Source organism: Serinus canaria, chromosome 2 (genome assembly GCF_022539315.1).
Source record: "Serinus canaria isolate serCan28SL12 chromosome 2, serCan2020, whole genome shotgun sequence".
Lineage (NCBI taxonomy): Eukaryota > Metazoa > Chordata > Aves > Passeriformes > Fringillidae > Serinus > Serinus canaria.
The window spans coordinates 130,372,270-130,397,144 of record NC_066315.1 but is presented as its reverse complement, the minus strand read 5'-3'; the positions used below and the strand labels follow the sequence as shown (position 1 = coordinate 130,397,144).

The 24,875-nt window shown below is 36.5% G+C and overlaps 2 protein-coding genes across 8 annotated transcripts in view; one reads left to right on the top strand and one right to left on the bottom strand.

The window, feature by feature from the left end:
- Nucleotides 1–24,875, bottom strand: part of VPS13B (vacuolar protein sorting 13 homolog B) — a 430,054-nt gene that overhangs the window by 59,911 nt on the left and 345,268 nt on the right. For all 7 annotated transcript variants that reach the window (XM_018912403.3, XM_030234395.2, XM_018912397.3 and 4 more), the window contains 4 exons: nt 22,323–22,522; nt 19,565–19,769; nt 19,034–19,218; nt 3,155–3,351 (listed from right to left, as the gene is read on the bottom strand). In XM_018912403.3, the coding sequence (XP_018767948.2) occupies nt 3,155–3,351; nt 19,034–19,218; nt 19,565–19,769; nt 22,323–22,522 (787 nt within the window). The remainder of the gene's footprint in view (nt 1–3,154; nt 3,352–19,033; nt 19,219–19,564; nt 19,770–22,322; nt 22,523–24,875) is intronic.
- The window catches only part of PABPC1 (poly(A) binding protein cytoplasmic 1), a 688,709-nt gene that overhangs the window by 405,347 nt on the left and 258,487 nt on the right, over nt 1–24,875 (top strand). The gene's annotated exons all lie outside the window — the stretch shown is intronic.

Genomic DNA, 24,875 nt, shown 5'->3' with positions numbered 1-24,875 from the left:
CACTAAACCACAACGGATCGGCTCTCTGCCAATAATAATTAGCATATCACAGAGGTTACCACAAAGAAAAAAAACCAAACAAAAAACCTGTAGAATTTTAAGGAAAAAATATTATCATTGAGCAGCAGCTGCATGCATATGGCATGGTTAGAGTCTGACTCAAAATGCAACATCAAACTAAGAAGATAAACTTGAACAAGACTAAGAATTTTTATACTTTACAATTAATAATGTATTACAATTGCTAATCAATCATACAGCTGCAGTGTGTAATTAACATCAAATTATTGTGAGTGTAAAGAAAACTGAGGTTCAACTTTTATACAGCCTTTGTTTCTTACTCTCACAGATCCCTCAGCATTAGAATTCCCTGGTTTAACACTCAGCACTGGCATTAAGCCTTGAGGCTCTTCCCACAAGTCTGCAAAATCTCATGTTAAAGACTGGCTTTAGGAACAAGACTTTGACATTTACTACAACATGGACACTGTCTCCCTCTCAAAACCAAGAAAGTCTGGCATTTTTTGGTTCAGCTGAATCTAGAACATATTTCAGAGTATTTGGTGAGAAGAAATTATCCACACCAGCAGCAGTATGTTTGATGAAGCCACATTTTCAGCAAAGTTACTTCCAACATGATCTTCCTATAAGCCACTAGACATCTAGAAAGGTTTGTCTTCTCTGCAGGTCCATAGTTTCTGTCACCACCTCCTACATGAGGCTTCCTTTCAACAGAACATGATCCCTCAGGCCTTAACCATTATCTTCAATTTGTTCTGTAGCTGGAACCATACACAGTCAGTTCTTGGGCCCTGTCTCAAAACCTCCAGGTCAGGGATATATCACTGCCATGTTTGCTCTGTTTCCAAGAAAAAGCCACTGTGCCTCAAACACCGTAGGTCAAAGCCTCATATCTGAGGAACATCTGCTCTTGTTTTGACCAATGAAGTTTTTCTGAGAAGGACCACTCCTGACTGGTCAGGACTACTTCTTCCACACCAGTCCTTCTGCAGCCATCCTTAAGAAAGCTTGCAGTGCAGCTTTGTTTGAAGTTAGAGAGATCACAGATAGGGTTGGGTTGGAAGGAACCTTAAATATCATAGTTCAAATACCCCAGCCAAGGGCAGTGACAACCTATGCTAGACCAAGATGGTCAAAGTCCCACCCAGCCTGGCCTTGAACACTTCCAGGGATGAGGCATTCACAGCTTCTCTGGACAACCTATTCCAGTGCCTCATCACCCTCACAGTGAAGACTTTCTTCCTAATATATAATCTAAACCTGCCCTCTCTCAGCTTAAATCCATCCCCCCTTATCATTACATGTCCTTATAAAAAGTCTCTCTCCAGCTTTTTTAGGTTCTGAAATACGGCTCTAAGGTCTCCTTGGAGATGCTTTTTCCTCAGACTGAAAAATTCCAAGTCTCTCAGTCTGTCTTCACAGGAGAGATGCTCCAGCCCTCTGATCATCTTTGTGGCTCTTCTCTGGAATCACTGCAGCAGGTCCACATTTGTCTTAAGTTTGGGGCCCCAAAAGCTGAACACAGTACTCATGGTATCATGAAAGCAAATCCATGCCTCCAAATTAAAACTGCATAGGCAGGGAATAGAACTTTTTCTCTCCTCTGATTGAAATCAGAGGGTTTCCTCATATGTCCCACAGGTTTCTGGCTTCTGGAGCTCACCCTGACCTATACAAATCTTTTAATTTCCAGTCTACTGTTAGTTCATGTAGGTATAAGCTGCACTTCTTAAAGCTATTATGAACTGCCCAGACTAACAAAAGTATCAGGACTAGTGACTCTGCAGCCTCTGGACAGGTAGGTGTCAGTTCAAGGAACTTTCTTCTGACTTCCCTCTTCTGTTTATTTACCTTCAAATAGTAGTGAGGTAAATGTTTCTTTACCTCAGCAGTGAGGTAAATGTTTTTTGCTGCCTTCATTCATCTCCTGTTGTCCTGGGCAGTGAGCTGCAAATGCTTCAGTTTAATTCCTGTTGTTTCTGAACAATTACAGCTCATTGGCTTATCAGAGCTCCCTGAATGAAACACTGCATCTAGTGATAAACCCCATTCCAGCAGAAAACAATAAACATGACTACAGTGCTAAATGTCTTGATGAAAAAAAAATCTACTAAATTTCACGACATCATTTCCAGTTCCCACCGAGTTCACATTTCTGTGGTGTTAAGCTGACCAGGAAGGCAATTCTGCCAGGGTCCCACATTCAGAGGAATTAACCTTGTCTAAAACACTTAACTTCTCAATGATGAAAATGCATTCTTTCACAATTAACATCAAGAAATCATTTCCAACCTGATACTATTAATGGAAACCAGATGTTTAATTTTCTTCATTGATTGTGTTAGCCATGCTCATATTCCTTGATTTCTCTGAATTCTGCAGCTTCATGCAACACATACGTGGGTGCTACATACTCACTGAAGCTTGGATTCATAAAAAAGCAGCAAGAATCAGCAAATACCAATGGTCCAACAGAGTAATTTTGGGTTTTCTGCTCTAAATATAAAATATTAAGCAGGTCTTTGAAAGCAATTCCACTGCTGTTTCTGGACAGAACTTATTTCTTTTACTCTATATATTAACCAAAATGGAATGAAGGCAAACAGTGAATATCTGTCATTGCACAGTGTTTCTAGCTGTAAACATAATGAAAAATGGATCCTCAGTGTTTAAAAACACTGATTATTTTTTTTCCTTTTAGCATAGTAAGCAATCTGTGTGAATAATAATGCAATACTATTGAAATAATAAAATTTTGTTCAATATCTTTAAAATATTGACTTGCACTGAGGAGAGAATCAAGGTGATATGAAAGTATTGAGTGGAAGAAGAATGTTTACTACAACATTATAGGATGGATTGCACCTAAGCCTTCTTTTGTCTGCACTTCTCAGTAAGCCTTGTATTCAAAAAATGGATGGTTATGATGTTGCCAGGCTGCCTATGAACCTAAAGGAAAGCTCTTTTTGTGGACACTCCATACCCTTGTGTGAAGAGCCACAGTCTGAGCCTCACACAGGACTAATGGCTCCTATCACATATTAAAAAAAGTATCTTGATTTCTAAGTCTCTTGAAACAGATTTCTCAGGAGGGTAGCATTGCTTGTCTATTTCCCTCCTCCTTTACAATTACCTTTGGTCATCAGCCCCATTCTGGCTGCTGTTGAGGACAATCCTCCACAGGTCAGAGGCTATGAGCTCCTTCTGATCGCTCACAAGGCTGATACTGGGCAGCTGCAGCTCACAGACTTTACTTTCTGATAGACTGAATTCCCGGAATGCAACAAATGACTTCTGAAGCTCATCCCAGTACTCCAAGCTGCAAGGAACCTGTGATAAAGGGGAGAAGGAAAAATTACTTTATGCTTGACTGCAAACATAATGCATTTTAATTGATATGCTAAAAGTGTAAAACTAATTGAACTAAATAAAAGTAAATGGTCATATAGAAAATCTTAACTGTAACCATTACTCAGATCTTGTGCTGTCTTGACTTAAATGAAAATGTTTTTAGAAAATCATTGCAGACTAACACTTCCAACTTCTCTTCCTCTGTACAAAAATAGCTGCTTGGTCCATAGGAAACCATGGAAACCATGAATAACAAAGACAATTAATCTAAACATTATTTGTACTATGAAGCCAAAAAAGCCATCAGAAACATCATGGCATCAAAGACACTCTAGACATCATTAGTTTTTTTTTAAAACTCATTGTTTTAGTTTTATTACATAACAAAATATAAGTTTATTAAAATAATCAATGATGCAGAGAAAAAAATTATAATAGACACAACACAACATAAATAACACAACACTTTGTGGTGGGCCAACACATTGCTGAAAACCCTGGGTGAAATAATGAAGCACTTGGAAGCACATGACCTTTTCTTTCAAGGACTATTTAGACAAATAAAGGCAAATGAAACCAAATAAATACATAGTGGCTTCTTCTTAATTACATCCCTAAATTTAAGTCTGTAAATAATCCACTTGGATTATTTCAGGATGTATCACTGAATTGGAGAAAAGTTATTATAGGCATTTCTATAGGCAAGAGAAAACCAATTTTAATAAAAGTATAGATCTTAAATGGTTGTACTCTAGGTGTCTTTTTTCCTTTTTTTTTTTTTTTTTTTTTTTGGTAATAGCAAGAAAGTGAATGAGCATATGAATTTAAAACAAATGTAAATTCAGTCAGCTATGAAGATTTTAGAATTAAGATGCAGAAATCCACAGGTATGGCAGCTGTACATGCTCAAGATTACTCAAAGTCAAGCAGACATAGAGCAAATAGTAGGAAAAAATTGCATATATATGTGTTATTACCTGTTTTATCCCTGTGTATAGACATACATACATACATAAATAACCAGGAAAAAAGTAAGAATGTGGCAGAGATGGAAGTAAATTTAGAAAAAGTTTTGTAAGCATTCTTCCTTGTTATTCAGTAAAGATTATAATGCAGATGGAGATGACAGTAAGCTGATTAATTACCAGGAATGAAGGTTAAGAAGGAAAATTCAGGGAGCTCAGTGGTTCAAGCTGGGGAGGGCAAAGGAACATAAATAATCACCAAAGAATTCTGGAGGAATTAACATGTGGAACCACAGAGCCTGAAAGGTGGATTTAAACTACATCTGTCAAGCCACAATGATATGTAAAGACCAAAAAGAGCAACCACAGTCTCTAAAATTTTTTTAGTTCAAGATGTAGGACAAAAAAAAATTATCTGATAACTGTCAGTAAACCTCTGATGCCAGTAATGTATATAACACAGAGTAACACTGCACTATCAATCAGGAGAGCTGATTTAATTTTGAAGACTAGAGTGTGAGAAAAAGGGACTGATTTAACATCAAAACCCACCTGTCATATGTGTTAAGATAACAACACATTTGTTTATAAGCTGCATATTCAATTGGAAAAGGTGAAGATCTGTAAATGTCAGCTGGAAAAGTGTGAGGCAGTATGATGAAGCCTGGAAAAAGCAACATACTATCTTGAGAGGCAACAAGTGAGACATTTCCAAAATTGAGGGGCAAATATTAACTGGTTTGCATAAGACATCAGTGGGGACTCAACTGAAGTACATAATGTTTCCAATTCTTCATCTTAAAAGTGTATTAACTCTTACTGTGGAGAGTTGAAGACTAAATGAAATTAAACAACAGGTACATAATTGTTCCATCCAGACACTTCAGGAGAGAAACATTTAACAGAAGAAAGCTTTATAGAAATTTTGTGTCAAAATTGAGCTGCCCTTCGAATAAAGTGCAAGGCTAGAAACTCTACAGAAAAAAGATGGGGATGTGCAAGGACAGCCTTGGTGCTCATGAGAGCTACTTTTAAAAGCTTGATTTGTTAATTAGATGGAGAAAGCAACAAACATTGCTCCAGTGAGAGAAAGCTGATCTTGATGAGGCAGAAAACATCTTTCTTGGTTCTCTGTTGCTAATGGTACAATAGTGCTGTGCACAGCAGCAGCAATAAGAAATACCATATTAAGTTTGTGGCCATATTTCAAAGTCACACTAAAGTGATTCTTTTTGCTCTCAGTGCCACTAGAATTTAAGATTTTTTTCAGAACTTCTCAGTGTTATATTATTTGAGTGTTTAACACCTGTGGACAAACACTCAAAGCTGCTACACTACCACAGCAATGTTCCTGCCTTCCAATTCTGGATACATTGGATACATCCAAAGAACTCCCCTATGTTAACCAGGAACACACAAAGAGCCTCTTCCATCATCTGCTGCCTTTTACACTACATTGTGGAGCCATTCACACTCACATACTTCTCTTTTTAAACCTTCACAATCTCCACTGGTGATAAAACATTTCAGTTTAGTTAAATATTGTAATACTTGGCATACTTCCTATAGCATGAAGTCTTGGAATTACATAATTACAAGAGGATGAGTTTCATTTTTGACAAAAGGCTGCAGCCTTTCATGGTTGCATAGATACTTTACATACAGCCATATTTATTTCTGCATACTTTTAAATCTCAGTAATTAAAATACCTTGGCATTCTTTGAGGAACCTGGTTCAATATATTTGAATACTTGGTTTGGTCTTGTGTTTCCTAATGTCTATCAAAATCTGAATTAACTTTTCTTATCAATGTTCATGAGTAATATGTGTGCAATGAAAGTCTCACAAAGCTATCATATGTAGGATATTTATTAGATTACAGCTCAAAACAATACTCTTTCCTTAATGAGAATCCCACAAAATTGCATTAGAATAGAAAGAAATGGGAGTTTTAGAAGAGGCTAAGCTGGGTGATGAATTCTATTCCCACTAGATTAATGAGCTGGAAGAACAAGTTCAAGAGTACAGTAAGATAATTTTTTAAGTGGCACTACAATACAAAAAACCATAAAAATATCAATAAGGATAGATGAAAAAATTGTAGAGACATTAAAAAAAAAGGTTTAAAATAAAGGCAGAGCAAAACTTGAAAAAACCTAAACTGGATTTCACACATCCTGTCTATATAAAAAAAAAGGTACTTCAATATTTCCACCCACTCATTAGGTAGTAGATGTATTGAAACTCCTCTTGAGGAAAAGACAGCAAAGTATAATGATGAAAACAATTATGCTACAAAGAAGTACAATTTTGTAACTCATGTTCAGGCTGTGGTCTGTGGTATAAACTAGCACAGTGGAAGTTTCATCTGAGTATGAGGAAGAACTTTATTGTGTGGGTGACTCAGAGAGATTGTGGAGTCCCCCTGGAGATACTCAAGAACCACCTGGAAGCAATCCTGTGCCATGTGCTCTGTGATGACCCTTCTTGAATAGGGAGGTCTGACCAGAGGATCCACTGCAGACCCTCCCACCGGACCCATGCCGTGATTCTGTGTAGGACAACTTCTAATGTGAATGATGAGAAATCTGTAAAGGCACAGGAATGATTGCTGAACTCAGCAATCATTGAGTAGCCAGAAAAAACATCACTGAACAGTTAATGCAGACTGGTCAGCAAGTAGAAAAGGTTATTCCTCATTATTTTGTTTACAGTTTCTCCTAACTATGTTGTAATATGCCAAGAAATCTACCAGAGCAAGAGACAGTTTGTTTCAAAGTGTCATCTGCACACTAGAGATAAGAAACCAAGGACACACATTATGTGATTTCCTATACAAAATACAGCTCGTGCTTTGGAACCACACAAACTGTAAACTTTCTAGTTTGAAGCTTGCAAAAGGCTTAGTTGACTTAGAATCTTTGATTTCTACATATCTAGCTTTATTTTTTCTAGGGGGTTTATTACTAATGCCTGATCTGGATAAGTTTAAGGAAAGATGGTAGCTCTGGGCAATATCAGCTGCCAAAAATAATAGTTGTGAAAGCCTGGAAAGGGGTTATAATGCCAGAACTGAGTCATTAGCAGTGGGAATAAGTGAACGAGCTGCAACAAAAAATTCCCCACGTGTCGAATTAAATATGGTTTTACCTCAAAATATTTGAACAAAACCTAAGCTATAATTCATATAATTGTTACCTCTTAGAAAATGTGTCCACTAGGGCTGCCTCTATAAAAACAAACACAAACAAAACAAATTTAATTTTTTTGCTAAACAACAAGCTTGGCTCTCCTGCAGACACTTCCCTGCAGCTTTTTGTCTTCTTCCATAACTCTCAAAGACAGTTTTAATTGCAATGATTGCATACACCTGTCACTCAAGTGTGCATAAAAATATTATTTAACCTTGAGCTCAGATTTAACCAAGAATCTCCAAGCTCTGTTTTGCCAGAAAACCACGCACTGTGGCAAACACACTTATTTAGAAGGATGATTATGGCAATAGGGAGGAAAACCACAGTCAAATGTTTTATTTTTCAGCAGCATCTCTGTTTAACAACAGAACTTAGAAGCTGAAATTAAAAGCTGTATAAAACAGTCTAAACTCTGAGCAGAGAAACTGAAAGCTGCTCCTTTTTCTCTACTGCTGTGAAATGTAGACACTGGAGATCTGAAAATGGCATGGCAGTGTTTGGAAGAAGAAGGAAAACGCCGTATTAAGAAAGTACATGACACAAACAACTGTTCAGAAATATTTGCCTTGGAGCAAAACTCTTTTTACTTAAAAGAGAGAAGATTCTTGTTTTCTCTGAATCTCATTTCACTCTCTTTTAAGACAAAAATGTTCATGTATATTACACTAACACATATGAAAAACATCTCTGATTTGAGCAGAGCTGAAACCTCCAACATACACATCATTCCCCCCCCAAAAGGCCAAACAATGAGAAACCTGAAAATCCTCTTAAAACCCTGCATACTTCAAGTAATTTCCTTCACACTTGTTAACCTATCAGCAAGACAGTATAATGTTAGTAACCAACATGAAATGCTCCCACTAAAACACAACAATGTGATTGTGTTTTTTCTTATTCATCATATATTGTGCCACACATTATCAGTACCAGAATAATTTAACTCCTACTTGGAAACTAGGGGGTCAAGAAATGCTACAGAGTCTGTTAATGCTGTGCTGTTAATTTCATCCTTGTGTTTTACAGACACTCCTTTTCCCCACTAGCGGTTATGTGTAATATTAAGACTTGCTAGAGAGATGAGTGTTGACCCCTAAGTGCTTTTTAAAGAATTTCAAGATGACGACATGCCTCTATATTTTCCTGTGAGCTGATGTTATCCTCCCAGCTTTAGGGTTTCTTGGCTAATTTGGGCTTGAAAAGTGCTGGGTGCACCCCACTTATCTGTCTACAGGTACACTTCTACAGCTGAGCAAAGAGACAACACCAGTGGACTTCCACAACCTGCCTGTTACCATAAATGATCATACCTATTTTTCAATATACATTTTGTCAGAATGCTAAAAGGTCTCAGACATGGACATAATTTCCAGCTAGAAGAGAAATAATTAAAACATCTCAATTTCTTATCTAATCCAATCTTTTTCACAAATATCTTTTTGTCTGTAGGAAAAAACTACAGCCATCAGCCTACTTCTTTGAGGTTGTTGAATGAAGGCTGTATAAAAGTATTATGTCTTCAGTATTAACTGAAACATATGATTTTAAAACAGTATAAAAATGTGAACTTTAAAACTAAATACATGCTAAGAATCTTAGGCTGGAAAATACATCTTGTCCAGTTGAGAAAGAAAGATATTAACAGCTGGGTGCCTAATGTTTCTTTCAGTGATGCTTCCTTTTGATTGATGTATTTGCTAGAAAATAAGCTTTTACAGAAGATATATTAATTTCTTGAATCTCAGTCCCTCAGATCGTGGGCGCTTCCTCTTGGAAATTCAGCTCTTCTTGGTCCAGAAACAACTACTGCACAAAGAAATGCACACAGAAGACAGGAAGTGTGTGTGTGTTTTATCTTCTCCAAGCAGGGCCACCTCAGTGAATGAGGCAGAACACAACACAAACTAGAACTCTGAGTCAGACACCAACCCAGACTGCAACTTTAACTTCAGCTTCCTGAGCATGAATAAACTATTTGCTCTATAATAAAGCTATTCTTTTATTAAGATATTTTACTGGTTTTGGGCCAACTGTCTTAAAAATATAATTCTCTCATTAGGTGAACAGAAGTTGCAGTAGCAGGAAATAAAAAGTTTTATGCAGATTTTTATAAGGAAAAAAGTCTTGGCAACAGCTATCAGAAACATTACTTTTATTTTGAAGTATTATTTATATAAAACTAGCAAAAGAACTCTGCAGAAAAATAATATAATACGTAGAAAATATGCTCAAAAGAAAAAAGAATATTAAATAGAATAGAACTTTGCAATATGCCTGATTCACACAATATACACAATTCAATCTGGCCAGTGAAACACCTACATTTTGGGCAAATGTAGGATACTTCAACATCCACACTCCTGTGTATCTTGTGTGATTGACAGTATGAAATCATGCTACAAACCACCAGCCAGTTAGATAATATTCTTTGATCTTCCTCAGAGCTAAGACCGTATCATATCTGTGTAGAAAACAGACTTTCCTGGCACAGCTACAGACCACCAATATTCCCATTTCATGAAGGAAAAGAACCAAACAACCAAACCACCAAAAAAAGAGAGATGGCTTATAGTGAGGGCAAAATATAACCTCCTATAAGTATTTTGGGATTAGCAGTAGTACCTAGGATTCAAATTATTGAGTTGTACAAAGTATCTGCTGTCCCACCCACCTCAGCCTCCTTTGTATTTTCATTTCAGCTTTCTGTACTTTGATAGCAGTTTCAAGTGTTACATAGCTATATATTTCAGGCAGTAAAATATATTCCACTATGGTACGCTCTCAATTTTCAACACTCTGGAATAATCAGATACCCCAGTTGGAGATGTTTTTCAAAATTATGTCATATAATTTCTTCACAGAATTGTTTTGCTTCTCTTTGAATTTATAAAAAAATAAATGTGGTCCTACAGCTAGGACATTTCAATTACAAATACTCACTCTAAAATTTAACACGCAATATCTGCCTAATTTAGCTTTTTCCTTTATCTATAGTGAGGTCTTTGGCTGACTAATGAAAATAACTACTCTTTGGCTATCTGAGTAATAACATATACTATGGCTCTTTCAACTCCATTAAACATATATACTAATAGTCCTATTAGTATATTTATTTCATTTTATGTAAATTTACATCTGCCCTGCAGTTTACAAAATAAATATCAAATAGAGTTGTAACGAAAAGATGTGAAAGAAAACTCTTGTCTTCTGAGAAAAGCTGTTCTTTAAAAATACATAACTTCCTTTTAGCTGACTTTGGAAAAAAGCTTCTATACATCTTCAACTAATAGAAGCTATAAAAAAACCTTTTGTAATATTGGAACCAGTTGAGAAACCACAAGTATTCAAATGCAGGAAATCATGATTTTATAACATTTTAATGTGATCTACTCTTGGGAAACAAAGTTAACCAAGCCCTATTTCTGTACAGGAAATATTCCACTGTACAGTTGTAATACATTGTGGTGAGGGGTACAGCTGCAGTTTTTTCACCTGTGATGCCCCACTGGTATTGTGGCTTACTGAATTGCATCAAGATTGCCTTCCTGTCCGGAAAGCCCTCTAAGTACAAACACGACTCTAAGCCCAGGTTTTATTTTCCCCTGGTATCAGAATATGGTAATTTAAGAGCCCTGAGAAATGCTTTTTAACCTTTTAGAAGAAATATGTAGCATTCTTTTATTAGGGACTACGTTCTTTGCCTTTTAAAAACAACATATGACCAACTTATCAATTTATCAGGCTAGCAGGTTCAGAGCAAATGCAGGTGTGTGGAGTAATGTAATCTGTCACAGATACTGGCTTTTTTCATTATGGAAAAATTACTCTAAACACAGTAACAGCTTTTTTTAAAGAAAGCACAGAATAGTACTGGGCTATAACTGTGATTTCTGCAGAATTTTAAACAGGAAAAGCATGTACTGCTAAGCGTCAAACTTTTATACTAATTGTCATTCACCTTGAGACTGAGTATATGTGATAATCACTTGCCTTTTGAACAGCAAAAGTAACAATATTTCTTTAATTTATTATCTCTTAATGCATTGTTTTAGGCATTGAGAAACAAAAGTATACAGACTGGAGATCTTACATTAGGGACTCACCTACTTCTTTCAACACCCTTTATTGTCTCTTTCTGATACAGGAGCTATCTTCCACATTTCATTTAAGGTTTTTAATTTTCCAGGCTTCAGTATTTACTAATAATACGAGCATAATGATGTTGAAACGTAGTCACCTCGGACCATTGAGGTTAGCAGTCTATTAACACAAAATGCACCTTATAATTTTCAGTATATGAGCTATTTTGACCACACATTCTCACCACAGCAAAGCCTGACTCCTGTGAGAAGCACCACAAAGTCACTGTACAGCCGGAAGGACTTGGGTTTGCAGAGTTCCATAAATCAGAGTCACAAAATCGGAAGAGTGCAGAACACAGGCAGAGTGTAAATCTGTCATTAAGATAATCTGATGGTTTCGTCAGTCCTCTGGCACCCGGGAGAATTTTCACTGGCTCAGTAACCCCTGAGGGTAAATTTCACTGTGATGCACAGGCAAATTATGCACAACTTCCATTAACATTCCCAACAAGTTACGCTTAACTCCCTGCAGACTGCCCAGGGAAACTCTAGGACAAACGATACAGTCTCATCTTGATGCAGGCAACACTAAGATCACACAGCAAAATAATTAAGATTATACACACACAAACCAGTAACAAAATAGTAAAGTCTGAGATAATCCTACTCTCAGGCAAGGAAGTTCACAAATAATATTTAAAGCAGGAATTCCTTAAGAGAACAGGCTCTGTTTCAACATCTGCTTAAGACTCCAACTTCTTTAGTCCCTTTTTCCTTCCTTGCAAGAAAACGAAGACAATACTTATAATTAATAGCCAGAGTCTTAACGGTGGAAAACTTGTGCAAAACTCAGATCAGGAAATTTACTCACCTGCAGATCATGTGAAGTGTAAGTGGCTCAAGCCACAAGCAAACCTACAGGCCTCTTACAAAGACCAGCTGTTTATGTGATGACCTGCACCCATTTTTGTACTCCGCACAAACAGAAACATTGCATCTACTGCTGAGAAAAAGGTTCCCTACGTTAGAATAAATGGCATTTGTTACACTTCTAGTTTATGATCAGTAATAATTGCTTCTTTTCAAGCTTGTTGCAACTCTTCACAAAGTAGAGAAGTAATAAAAACACTGTAGAGAATCTTTATATAGTAGTAGTATGACTAATACCATAATTTTGAATAACATCCAAAGGTAGAATTAACAAGAAATGTAAGCTTTAAAAAGCAGACAAAACACCAAATTTGCCTTCTGAGCAATTCACAACAGCCAGACAAATTATTTCTTCATCCATCTAAAAAGTGCCACTATTTGAAGACATAGTACTGAACTGTGTGGCAGTAGATTCAGTAACTTGCAATCCAACAGGTTTATCAAGAAGCATGGTTAAACTTTACAGCTTATTATCTTGTAACACCGTGAACTTAAATCACTAACCTGTCACGCACAAATCATCTGGATTTCCAAAATAGTTGTTGCTTTGGGAATATAAGAAATAAATCAAAAATTTGTGGTTTCCCAGAAAGCACTTTTCCCAGACTCTCAAATGCCCAGCTGAATATTTTAGCCCCAACAGGGAATGAAAAGTAAAAGGGAAGCAGAGCCAGCCAAAAATGAGGTATTCTCTGTTAAAAGGAAAAATGAATGTCTTTGACATTGATCATAATTCTTTTCCTGTTGACTGTCATGTCAAATCCTTCCTAGAATAATGACTTACAGTAGGTCTAACGTCAGTCATTCTTAAGCTCATGCTTCCTTAAGCCACTGTTTAAACAGCCACAAGGTGTTAGAATATGACTATTTATTGCATGACAGTGTTGAAAAAATCAGACTCCAGACGAGAAAGCTTGCAAATGCTTTATTTAAATAGCACGTGCATGTAAGGCAATGTAACAGACAATTTTTTGAATCCCTGCCTTTTGAATTTGGAAATATTTTATGTTCTCCTAAAAAAGATTTCACCACCTTTGGAAATGCTCTGTGTGAATTTTACCACAGTGGTTTTATTTACGTAGTCTTTCCTTATTAAATCCCAGTTAAGCCCTTGCAACCTCAGAACTATACTCACTGCCCTAAAATATTCTTCAGTAGACTTTGAGATTTGGTTAACTTAATCACCACTTTTCTAACCTGTGCTCTGTATCTTAGGACACTGTATAAAGAAGAAAGGCCAAGAAAGGAGACCTCAGCACGCATTCGTTTCATCAGCTGTTGTAATGCTGACTACACGTGCGTGCAATAGGAATCCTGGCAGGTACACAAGGGAAACATCCCCAAATACAAAAATCTGTCAGGGTTATAGTTCAGCAGATATTTTATTTTAACTTCATATGGAGAAATGAGCAAATGCTGTAGTTTATCTTTCTTTTGTTTAACAGCTTGCATCTCCCACTGGATGACAATCCAGGAGAAAGAATTTTAAGTCTGTGTTAGTGATGCATCTTAACTAAATCAGATAACTCAGAATTTGGAACACTACACATTGTATGATTAGTTTGATTAGATAAATCTGGTTTTCTCCTGCTTTTAAATCCATGCCACTTGCGTACATGCTCTTGTGACAATACACAGCTTTTGTTTGAGATGTGGGGCAGTGCCAGCAACATCCCTCATTGAAAAGATAATTCTACAATGGAATGACAATAAATGAGAATCTCTGTAAAAGGTTCACTAGATAAAAACAAGCCTCCACCTGTACAGGAGATAATTTGTGTGTCCTGTTCACCTGCCTGTACAGAAAAACAGAAATACAGAATATTTCCCTGACGGCATATGAACTGTTTTCCTACCTTGGTAAGCCCCACCCAATCTTTACTCTCTCCCCTGCCAACCTAAACCTGTCAACCTTGTTCTTGGTAAAGATAAATGATATAAAAATATAAGCCAGATTACATCAGAAAAGTATAACAACATCACAGGCAAAGATAAACATAAATCTGAGACTCTTAAGACAGCAGGAAGACACAGGAAGACTTTGGGGAAACTAGACACACAGTGTAAGTACAGTTCTAAGCCCCGCAGCACAAATATTCAACAGAACTTTCTTTGAGGTTAAATATCTAAATGTAGCTAGCTTCATATTGTATCTGCACAATGTGGAAGTCACTACTGAATCAGAAACAGATTTTTCTCTGCTTTTTTTTTCCTGCTTTGCCTCTTTTGAATTTTTAAAATATCACAGAAACGAAGATGACTTGTCCTTTTCCAGATATGGACCTGGCAGATCCAAGGAACTGTAAAAGCACAGTTGAATTTAGCATCACACAGCAGCTCTGAAATACAGGTCTTTGTTATGATGTAGAATATAGTCTTCAATTATTCTTTATGTTCATGGACAGTGGAATTAGCTGCATAATAATAAACTATTGTCTGAAATCAGAAATTAGTCTTACTCCTTTCATCCCAATGCCATACTTTCAAGGCAACCAGAACAACCAGAATGGAGGAAACTGCCACAAATTCTCTTTCAACTGTCCTAGTAGCCATATCAAGCCAATAACGTCATCATTTAGGAGACACTAAGAGAGACACTATGAAGCCCTTACTCTGAAATTGAGACTGTCCAGCCCATTCTTGTTCCTACAGATGCTCAGGGATCTTCTACAATTCTGATATCTCTGCACTAGACATTTCAACATACATTCTAAACCAAAATCTGCTTGAAGGCTATTACCATGCTTCAAAGCTCTGTTGAAAGACATTTCATGGTCAGATTTCACAGGAATGAGAATCATCACTGCTCACAGATTCCAACTTCAAGTGCTACACCACAAGATCATCACAGAGCAATCAGAAGACCTTTGCCCCATAATGATGAGTTGGTTGCCTTATAGAATATAGTTTAATGTTAAACTGGGAAACTGTGGCATGCCTTAAGTCTTCATATGTGAATAGTCACTGAGACAAGTTTATAAACACCTGCACAGTTTTTGTTACAGAAATTATCTGCACGTGAGAGTGATCTAAATGTAGCAGTAACTAAATTTTTTGAGCAAGATCAGTAGGTTACTTCTCTCTGGTTTTGTGTACATGAACAAAAGACATACATGTCCTTCTTTAAGCACTGAATAAAATAGGCTTTTGAAGTTGCTCATCTTTAACCACAAGACTTCTTCTTACCAGCAGTCTACTTGAATTATTTGTTTCATCTGTTATAATGGAAAAAGTCTCAGAGAGCATCCAGGTTTTTTTTTTAAACTTATCTATATATCAATCATTAATATTTTTAAAATAATGGAGTTGCTACTCATCTTGCTTTTTACCTTTTGAAAAAATTTTGGGAAAATTTTCCAAGTTTGGACTTCCCTCTAGTCCTGAGGTGGGCATATGATTCTCACATCAATACCATTCTTCACCTTTGAAAGGTGTTTCCTCAAATACTCATTATCTGAAAGAATGGTAAATCACGCAGAACCAAAGGACATTTGCTACATGTGAGTACGGGACAAAAAGGGCTTAAAGATTATACAGAATTTGCTATGTCTGTTAAACAGGGAAAACAACAAATTCAGTACTTTCCACCTCCTCCTCCTCAAAGAAATATAATCCTGCTGCAATTTCTTGCAATCAGATCTAGGATTCTCACTTCCTTCAAACTGTTAGATCCAAGCTCTATTTCTAACTGCTAAAGAAATGCCACGTGGTATGCCATGGCAGAGACATCAGCTCTTCCTGTTCCCCCCCACAAATAAAGCAACAATGCTTGGACTGTAAAAACAGAGTATTATAAACTTGACCAGTGAAGCTGCTTCCCTTCGCAACAACACAAGGTAAAGCACAAGAAAATGACTCTTGGGGCAATTTAGAAATAGGAGCAAGGCAAGGTGCAACAGAAACAATATAGTTCATATTAAGTCTTATGATCTGAAGCTGTTCCCTATCCTTTGGCCGTGCCAGATAACACGCACCTTCAATATTTAGAAAAATTCTCTTTATGATGAAGCTTTTGCAAGTTCCAGGAATTTGAATAATAGCTATAAAAAGAGAGAGTTCTAAAACCTACCCATGATTAAAACGTTATGCTAAAAGTTTAACAAAGACAGAAAGCTAGATGAAATGTTACTCAGAAAGAAAGAACATGCAACTGGAAAATTTCAAGAAAAAAAGCTGCAAAATTCAAGACAAACTACAGAAGGGCACCTTTGACTGCATCTTTGTGAAGCAGAGGATTAAGGGAGACTGGTAACACAGCTGGGGACATTATAGGTCCTCCTTGCATTTGAACATATCCACAATCCTGGGAAAGTTTTAAAGTATATTTTAATATAGCTTAGTATCATTATTGTTTTAAAATTTAGATCCTTTCCCAAAAAAGCTACAGTCTTTGGCTTGCAGATGTTTCTCTAATGTTTCATTTCAAGAATGGAATAAAGTAAATACTATTTTATCTGTTTTCTCTTTGTATTTAATGAATTTTCCGTATGCACTAAATCCCCAGTACATTAATTAACATGTATCCACACAGGGAAAAAATTGAGCTGATGAAAGGCCTCATGATTAACTTAAATGAGAATCTGATGTTTGATATGTTTGGTATTTAGTAAATGTAATTTACCTAAAGAAATTAAAATTTTTCTCTGCATTACTTGTTCCACTCACATAACTCTGTTAAGATTAATAAAAAAATGCACACTGACCATGTTTAAAATGGCTTTTCATCAGGTGTATGGCCATTTCTGGAAAATGTGATAAATCACCACCTTGAACCAGGCAACAATTACTACCACAATTAATGGCCTATAACCAAGGCGTGGATCTTCTTGTAGGCATTTCTGCATATCATGTGCCAGAAGTGGAATTTTTGACTAGATGTCCTCTAATTTGGCAGAGATCTTTATATTTTCCCTGGTGGTAGAAATCTGAAGAATTACATGAGCATCAGAAGAGGCTGACAGAACCTGACTCCTGGTAGCTGGTGCTTCTCACTCTCTGAGGCAACGATAGTGAGCTGGAACTTCTCTTCTCTAGATCATCATATGGAAGCAGAAAGCAGAACCTGTGTGCTACTGAAAGACCAGCTGGGCATGCCCACTTGAAGAAGAGCTGATATTCCCCTTGGACAGGGTCATATTGTTCACCAAGCACATACATAATGGCTCATGATGTCTGTTATCTATAATAGGAGTGTAATGTAATTAAACCAAAACCTTGGTGTGCCGTGTTCCAAAAATACCAGCCTGAAAGGAGGCAACTGCTGGCTTTCATAGCAACCTAATAGGTCATCAAGACAGCCTACAATAACACAATTTTGATCTTTGATTCAAACCTCATGCCAAGTGGAGCTGATTTTTTCCATTTAATTTTAATTTTCATGTAACTGAAAGGAGCTGACATTTGACTGTCTAGAGGGCAAAGAAATTGGCAGGACACTTACATGATCTCACCAACAGTATGTGCACGGTAATAACATTATACCATTTATCTGAGGAAGATTATCCTACTTATTCATAACTCAAAGCATATTGGTGAATAATTCAATTTTAAAAGCAATTTTTAACATCACAGCAATAATGAAATATAATTCAACAGTTTTGAGCAAATAGGAAGAACTGGGAAATATTTATTTCCCTTGACTCATAACACTGTTCTGATTAACAACCAGATTGAAATTAAAAAAATATGACAGGTCCAATTTGTAATACAAAAGGGAAACATAGATTACCAGAATTAAAATTGAGCTAAAATCAAAATATATATGCAAGGAATAACTGAATTTAAAAAGAATTACACTAGACAGGAGAAAATGTAATGACCCAATTGCATACATTAGAAAGCAAAAATTCCAGCACATTAAGGATCAGTGTAATTTTGAGGTATGGTCTATTTTTGGGGCATGGAGACTGCAGCACTCAACCTTCCTTCAAAGAGAAGTTCCATGATCTCACAAAGGCAAACTGCACTGTCCACTTCAACCCTCTCCAGGTCAAATGAGAGAAAACAGACCCTTTCCCCCTACCCTGTGGATCTTACTAAGAGCAGTGCAGCCATCTGCCCTCACAGAAACAGGAGAGAACAGCCAGACTGGAGCTTTTACTTCCATGATTCCACTAGATCTTGGAAATTTCAGACAAGGTCTTTCCTCACATGTTTCAGTTTCTAACCAAATGAAGACTTTATGCAAAGACTGATGGATGAAACCATAATAGGAAAGCATAAAATTGTATGCTCACAAACTAAACCTGATAAACTTGGCTATAGCTTATTATGCAACATAAAAACTGCAGAGGTAAATGGGTAAAAGGTTTATACAAGTAGTTTTGAAACTAAAGATATGCTCAAGCTGTGCAATGTACCTCATATTGGTTTTATAGAGCTCCTGACATTTGTTTTGTGCTCGTTTTTAATAAATCTGAGTTTGAAAACTTTCACTTTACAGCAGTAACATTTTCATTTGTTACTGAAAGTAGAAAACTCATTACCCACCTGAAGAACATCTCCAAGGTCAGCAGTGCTAATATCTGGGTCTTCAGTGGTATTAAAAGGAACAGGGTTAATTTTTACAAGAGTGAGCACTCTGGGTTCTGGGTATCTCCACAGCATCATTCCTGGACTGTCCTCAGTTTCATTGTAAAACACAACTTCATAGGCATTGGGCAGCTTTTGTGCTTCTGTCAAATGAAAGAAAGCTATAATCTGTTATGCAATTTCTAGAAAGAAACATGCTGGTTTATGAAACCAAAGTGATTAAAAAGAAATCCCTCAGGATCAAAAGGAGAGAAAATAAAAAAGCAATTTCCCTGACTTTTAAAACATTACAGCTTAATGGAAAGAAATCAAAAAAGTCTTTTAAAGTATTTCTTCAAAATTCCAGCAGATGTCTTTTCAACTGCTTTTCCAAATAATATAAAGTTATTCATTGTAAGAGGCACGTAATGTCTAATAGGTTACTACTATTCTTATTTTATAATCTAGAAAAAAAAGAAGAAAAAAAGAGAGCCAGAATTATATCCTTACCTGCATCTTGTATATACTGGAAGAGGCCTGTTCTCAGATCGTCTGAGGTATGCTCAGGTTTTGAGGCTTGATTCCTTTCTGCAGAAAAACACGCTGGCTGTGGACGTTCAGATATCGTCTCTACACTGCCCTTTTTAGACAGGTACTGCCACAGAAGCTCCTGGAGAAGAACTAAACAATTCAAATGCTCTTGACCCCAGAAAACCTTTAAAAAGAAAAAAAGTAAAAGAGAGAGAGAGAAAGAAAAGATGAAAAAATTACATACAAATATTCAGCCATTTTAGAAGGGAAAAACACCTCCCCAAAACAACAGGAACTTAATGTGGTTTTGAGTCTGCTCTACTTACACCTTAATTGCTTGCAAGCATTCTTAATTTTGAAATAAAGGACAGAAGCAACAAAATATCCTTACAAAACCATTTGTCAAATGTGTTCTTTTCATCATCTGTAGGAAAACATTAATTCCTACCATTAAACAATTCACACTGATGCTGCTTGGAAGACGACAGATCTTAAATGTTATATTCAAGAACTGCACATAATGCTAGGATGGTCACTGGTTTCTCAGTTTAAGACATGACAAAAACCCCTTAAAGATACAAGGTTTAAACTCTTCAAAGAGCTTGTTGCTCCAAAACAGGAATTCTGGAATACATTTAAAACTAAGTGACACAGCTAAGAAGGTGACACAGAAGACATATGAAAGATCATCTTAAGCACAAAATTTAAGCATATGAATTGGGTGTTCTGTAAGTCCTCCAAGTGAGGTTTAAAAGCTCAAAGTTTTCTGAAGTTTAAAACAGAAATACAGAAAAATATCTAATAAAATTGGGCATGCAAAGTCCAGAAGTTTCGCACACTTTGCAGCAAAATAAAAGGCAAGAAGGCCTTTTCTCCTGGCTTGGACAAGAGCTTCTGCTTTTTTCAAATCAAGCTCCTGTTTGACAGAATTATATTAATAATAACAAGTACTTCAGACTTCATGTACAGAAGCAGGCCTGGAAGCACCATAGAAGACAAAGCAGCAACTAGCAATACAGAAATTAGATATGGAACCAGTGTGGGATGAAATCAAAATGCCCAGACTCAAAGTCATGGTAAGGGTGTGAGTAACATAAACAAATCAGGTATGCACATAAAGAGTAGTGCAAATTTTTCAATGGGGAAATACCAATTTTCAAATGTGAAAAAAATCAGAAGATGCCTAAAGGGAGTGTAGCTGCCAAGAAGGCAACTTGCCCTGCATCTAGAGCTAAGTCCACAGAACAAACCAAGACCCTCTTGAAACACAGCCAAAGCCAGTCTTGAGCTAAACATTCCCAGCCTAGGCAGGTATCCCCTGAATTTAGTGCATCTCCACTGTGGTTTCAGAAGTACCTCTGGTCTTGGGGTCCCACACCTACTCTAGCACCACCTCAAAGGAGCTCTCTGTCACCTTCAGCCAATTCCAGAGGCCCCAGTTCCCCACTGACACAGCAGGAATGAACATTTTTCTCCATCTCACACTTTTATTCATTTGTAGGCAGCAGGGAACTCCAGGGCATGGAACTCCTACTACAATATTCAGAGATGAGGCATTGATTTTACATAAGCTCTCAAGGTTCTGATGCAATACAAAGCGACAGTGATAGGTGAGGTCATGTTTAGGGCTGGTAAAATAATTAGCCATAAAGAAATTAATTTGAAACAGAACTGCTAATGATTTTGTCAGCATTTTCAAATCTATTTTGCCAGCCCAAACACTTAATTATCTTCTCAAAAAGCTATTCGTCCCTAATTATACTCTAATAATAAATGGCTTTCTGAGAATTATACATTTTTTTTTTTTTGGTAATTCTCAAGCCTCAAAACTTTGGAAAAAAATAAGCATTTTATTACCAACACATTTAGGTAGTCAGCCAAGTACCTGTGAAAAACAAATAAAAAAAGGAGCAAAAAAAGAGACTGACTTTATTTATACATTAAGATAAACTGTTTTCTAAATTTGTATTACTATTTCCAGTGCTGTGGTTCTAAGACCTTCTAATGCCAATTCTGGGAAAAAAACTTACTGACACAATTAAATGTCAAAATTTCCTTTTCGTGTTTTATATAATTGATTTATGCATTTACTTTAAAACATTTGGTGTGTATAGATACTACAATAAAAATAATTAAAACAAGACATATCTTAAAGCCCACTCATTTAAGCCCCACAGAATCTATTTTTCATTTCAAGAACTCCCAAGCTTCCTGGACTGATTTCAAGTTGTGGGCATTTCTAAAAAGGAGAGGATAGCACGGAAAACTGAGTATTAATTGTTACAAGCAACAGTTTGCAATTACTCCCCTGAGAAATTTGTGCAAGTTTGAAAAGAAAGGATATGTTCTTAGGGCTACCCCTAGGCATTACAGACACGTAGATCATGGACAAACACACCCATCAGAACATGACCCTAGATATTAAGTGTTAGTAATTTGATCCAGTAGTTTTAAGGAACACACACATACAGCTAAAATACAGGGTTTAAGCAGTATTTTTAGAAAAAAAAATAGAACCCAAAACACAGTACACAATTTTTCAATCAACAGTTTACATGAAAGAGTAGATACTTATTTTATAAGGTAAAATAAAAACCACCCAAATCACACATCCAAAAATCCCCAACCTAGCAACCAGTTGTAGGATGTGAAGTCTTTAATGACATTTATTTTTGAAAACTCAATCATCCAAAGCCAGTTCAGCTCAACAGCACAACCATAAACATCTTATACAGACCTGCAGCAGTCCTCCCCTCAAATCAATGTAGATTTTTGGAACAGATTGCTCCGGGCCAGGATCACCACTGTGCTTACACCACTTGGCTTCCACGTTAACAGAGCAGCAAAAAGGGCCAATCAGAGATTTCGCTCTTTCTTTGAGACTTGTTTTAAGTAAGAAATCTTTTATGTCAAGGACTAAAGATGATCCATGGATTCCTAAAAGAAGAAAGAGAAATTTAATCCCACTGGCAGTTATTCTCCCAACATTTTTATGCTTATTTCTTGAATTCACTTTACCATGAGCCTGGGGATCCCTGCCTACAAGCCATTACTCACACAAGTAGTCCCACTGGTTTTCATGGAAATACTTGTGTGGACAATCACTCTTGTCTCCAAGGACTTCACAGCTGGGCAACGAGATCTGTATTTTTTTTTAAATTTTCTGGGTTTTTTTACTTAGCTTGCTCTTCCCACACTATCAACCAGGCTTTAAACCATGTTGCTATAACAGAGCAGGTATGTCTCATCCACATTCCTTCCAAAGAACCATTTGCCAAAACATGACTTTTTGCGTTCTGAGTATTTTAAGGTTTATGAGAAGAGACATTTTTCATTAAACTATGAAATTTTTTTTTCAAAAAAGTCTATTAAGAACAAGAACAGCTGCTTCACTTGATTATATTTCAAACTGATAGGAAAGAGAGATTTTGAACAGTTCTTTCTGCTTTTGTCCAGGTTAATTACTATAGCATAGCACCTTGCTAGACTTAGGAGTACTTAGCAGGAGAAGAAGGGTTCTGTTTGAATTCAAATAATTCAAAACAAATGCTTATCTCAAAATACATAATGCACATTTCCTGAGAAAAAGAGTTTAAAGTTTTCGTACCATAACCTTTTGAACTTTACATAGCTTTATAAAACCTAACAATGATAATGGCAGATTACATTTATGACAGAACTTACATACTCTCATTAAAGACAAACATTTTGAGGACAGAAGCATCATCTAGAAATATCCCAGCTTGCAAATTTAACTTACTGCAAATCACTGTTTAATAAAATAAACCATGCCTAATATCTCTATTTCTTTTGTATATTTACATGGGAAGTACTACATCTGAGGTTGGCTTAACTTTTATCTCCTCTGGTGCTAATACTTAGACTCAACACCCTGAATGTTGGATGCCACCCTACTTTATAATGCACACAGCTTATTTTTCTAATGAAACTAGACATTTACAAAAGGCAAAAGATTAAAAAAAAAAACACCTAAGGCTTACACACAGGTGTTTCAAGGTACAGTTTCATTTTACATTTTTATAACTTTGCTGGTTGAAAAATTCCCCCAAAACATAACTCACTGTTTTGAATCCATGCAATAAAACTTCTCCTATGAATCTCTCCTAGCATCCAAGGAAGAAGTCTGTCTGCATCCTGGGGCTTACAGTTTCATAATACTGAGCACTATTTTTTGAAATGGAAGGAAATACATTGCATATTTTTTTAAAAAACAGCAAATCCTAGGAAGGTGGTCCAACAATGCCCACAGTAATAATGGCATTGAATTGTGTCCAACCTGAGTAGGAACCACAAACTTAAACCATCTCTCCCTTGAGCAGCTGGAGTTTAGTAAGAATGATCAAGGACTCAAACAAACCATTGTCACATGCCAATCAACAGGACTGTTGTCACTGACTGGAAAAGGAATTCCAGCTTTGGGGTTTTTTATTTAGGCTGGCTTCTGAAATCCTACATCTGCTCTCACTGGTAACAGGCTTATGGGACAGATTTGTTCAAGGTGGTTTTTGACACCGAATTTCAGTGATAATCAAGAAAGTAGCATCAACACACAGCGACACCCTGCTATGGTTAGTTATTTTAAGAGGCACTACAGTACTTGGAATTTCTTTTTTTTTTTTTTTCATATTATAGATGGAATTTTGATTTTAAAGAGAAGAAATTCTTGGTAACTATTGCACAATTCTTCAGTATAGAGAAATTTCTTCCTATAGTTTTATTGGGATATGTGCCAAGTTGCAGAAATAACAGAAGGGGAAAAGGAATGCCAGAATACAAGTGGTTTTATTTATGTTTTCTTTCACTGGGATTACACTTGGAAGGATTATGCTTTGCAGTCTCTTTGTGTTGTCATCTCAGCTCCACAAAGTACAAAGAAAACACAATATCCCACAGCTTAGAAGCAGAACTGAGCATTCAGCACATAATACTGCTGGTTCAAAACCAGCAGTGCCTTTCTCAAATGCTAAGCAAACAATGAGAAATGAAGAAACAATTAAGAATAAGGAAGTGTTGGTTAGTTTTCAATACATGAAATATTACAAGACACATGCATGGATTGTGTCCTACAAATACCAGGAAAAGCTCAGGAACTCAGGAAGAGATTTTAATTTTTCTTGCTGTGACCTAGAGTGCCCTTGTGCAGACAAGAATCACACCCTTGTCCCTTCTAGCAGTTGTACCTACATCTCCTTTCAGGGATGAAGTGACTCAGTATAAAAAAAACCACTGCTCACTGTTAGAAAAACTGCAATGCAGAGAGCATTTAAAC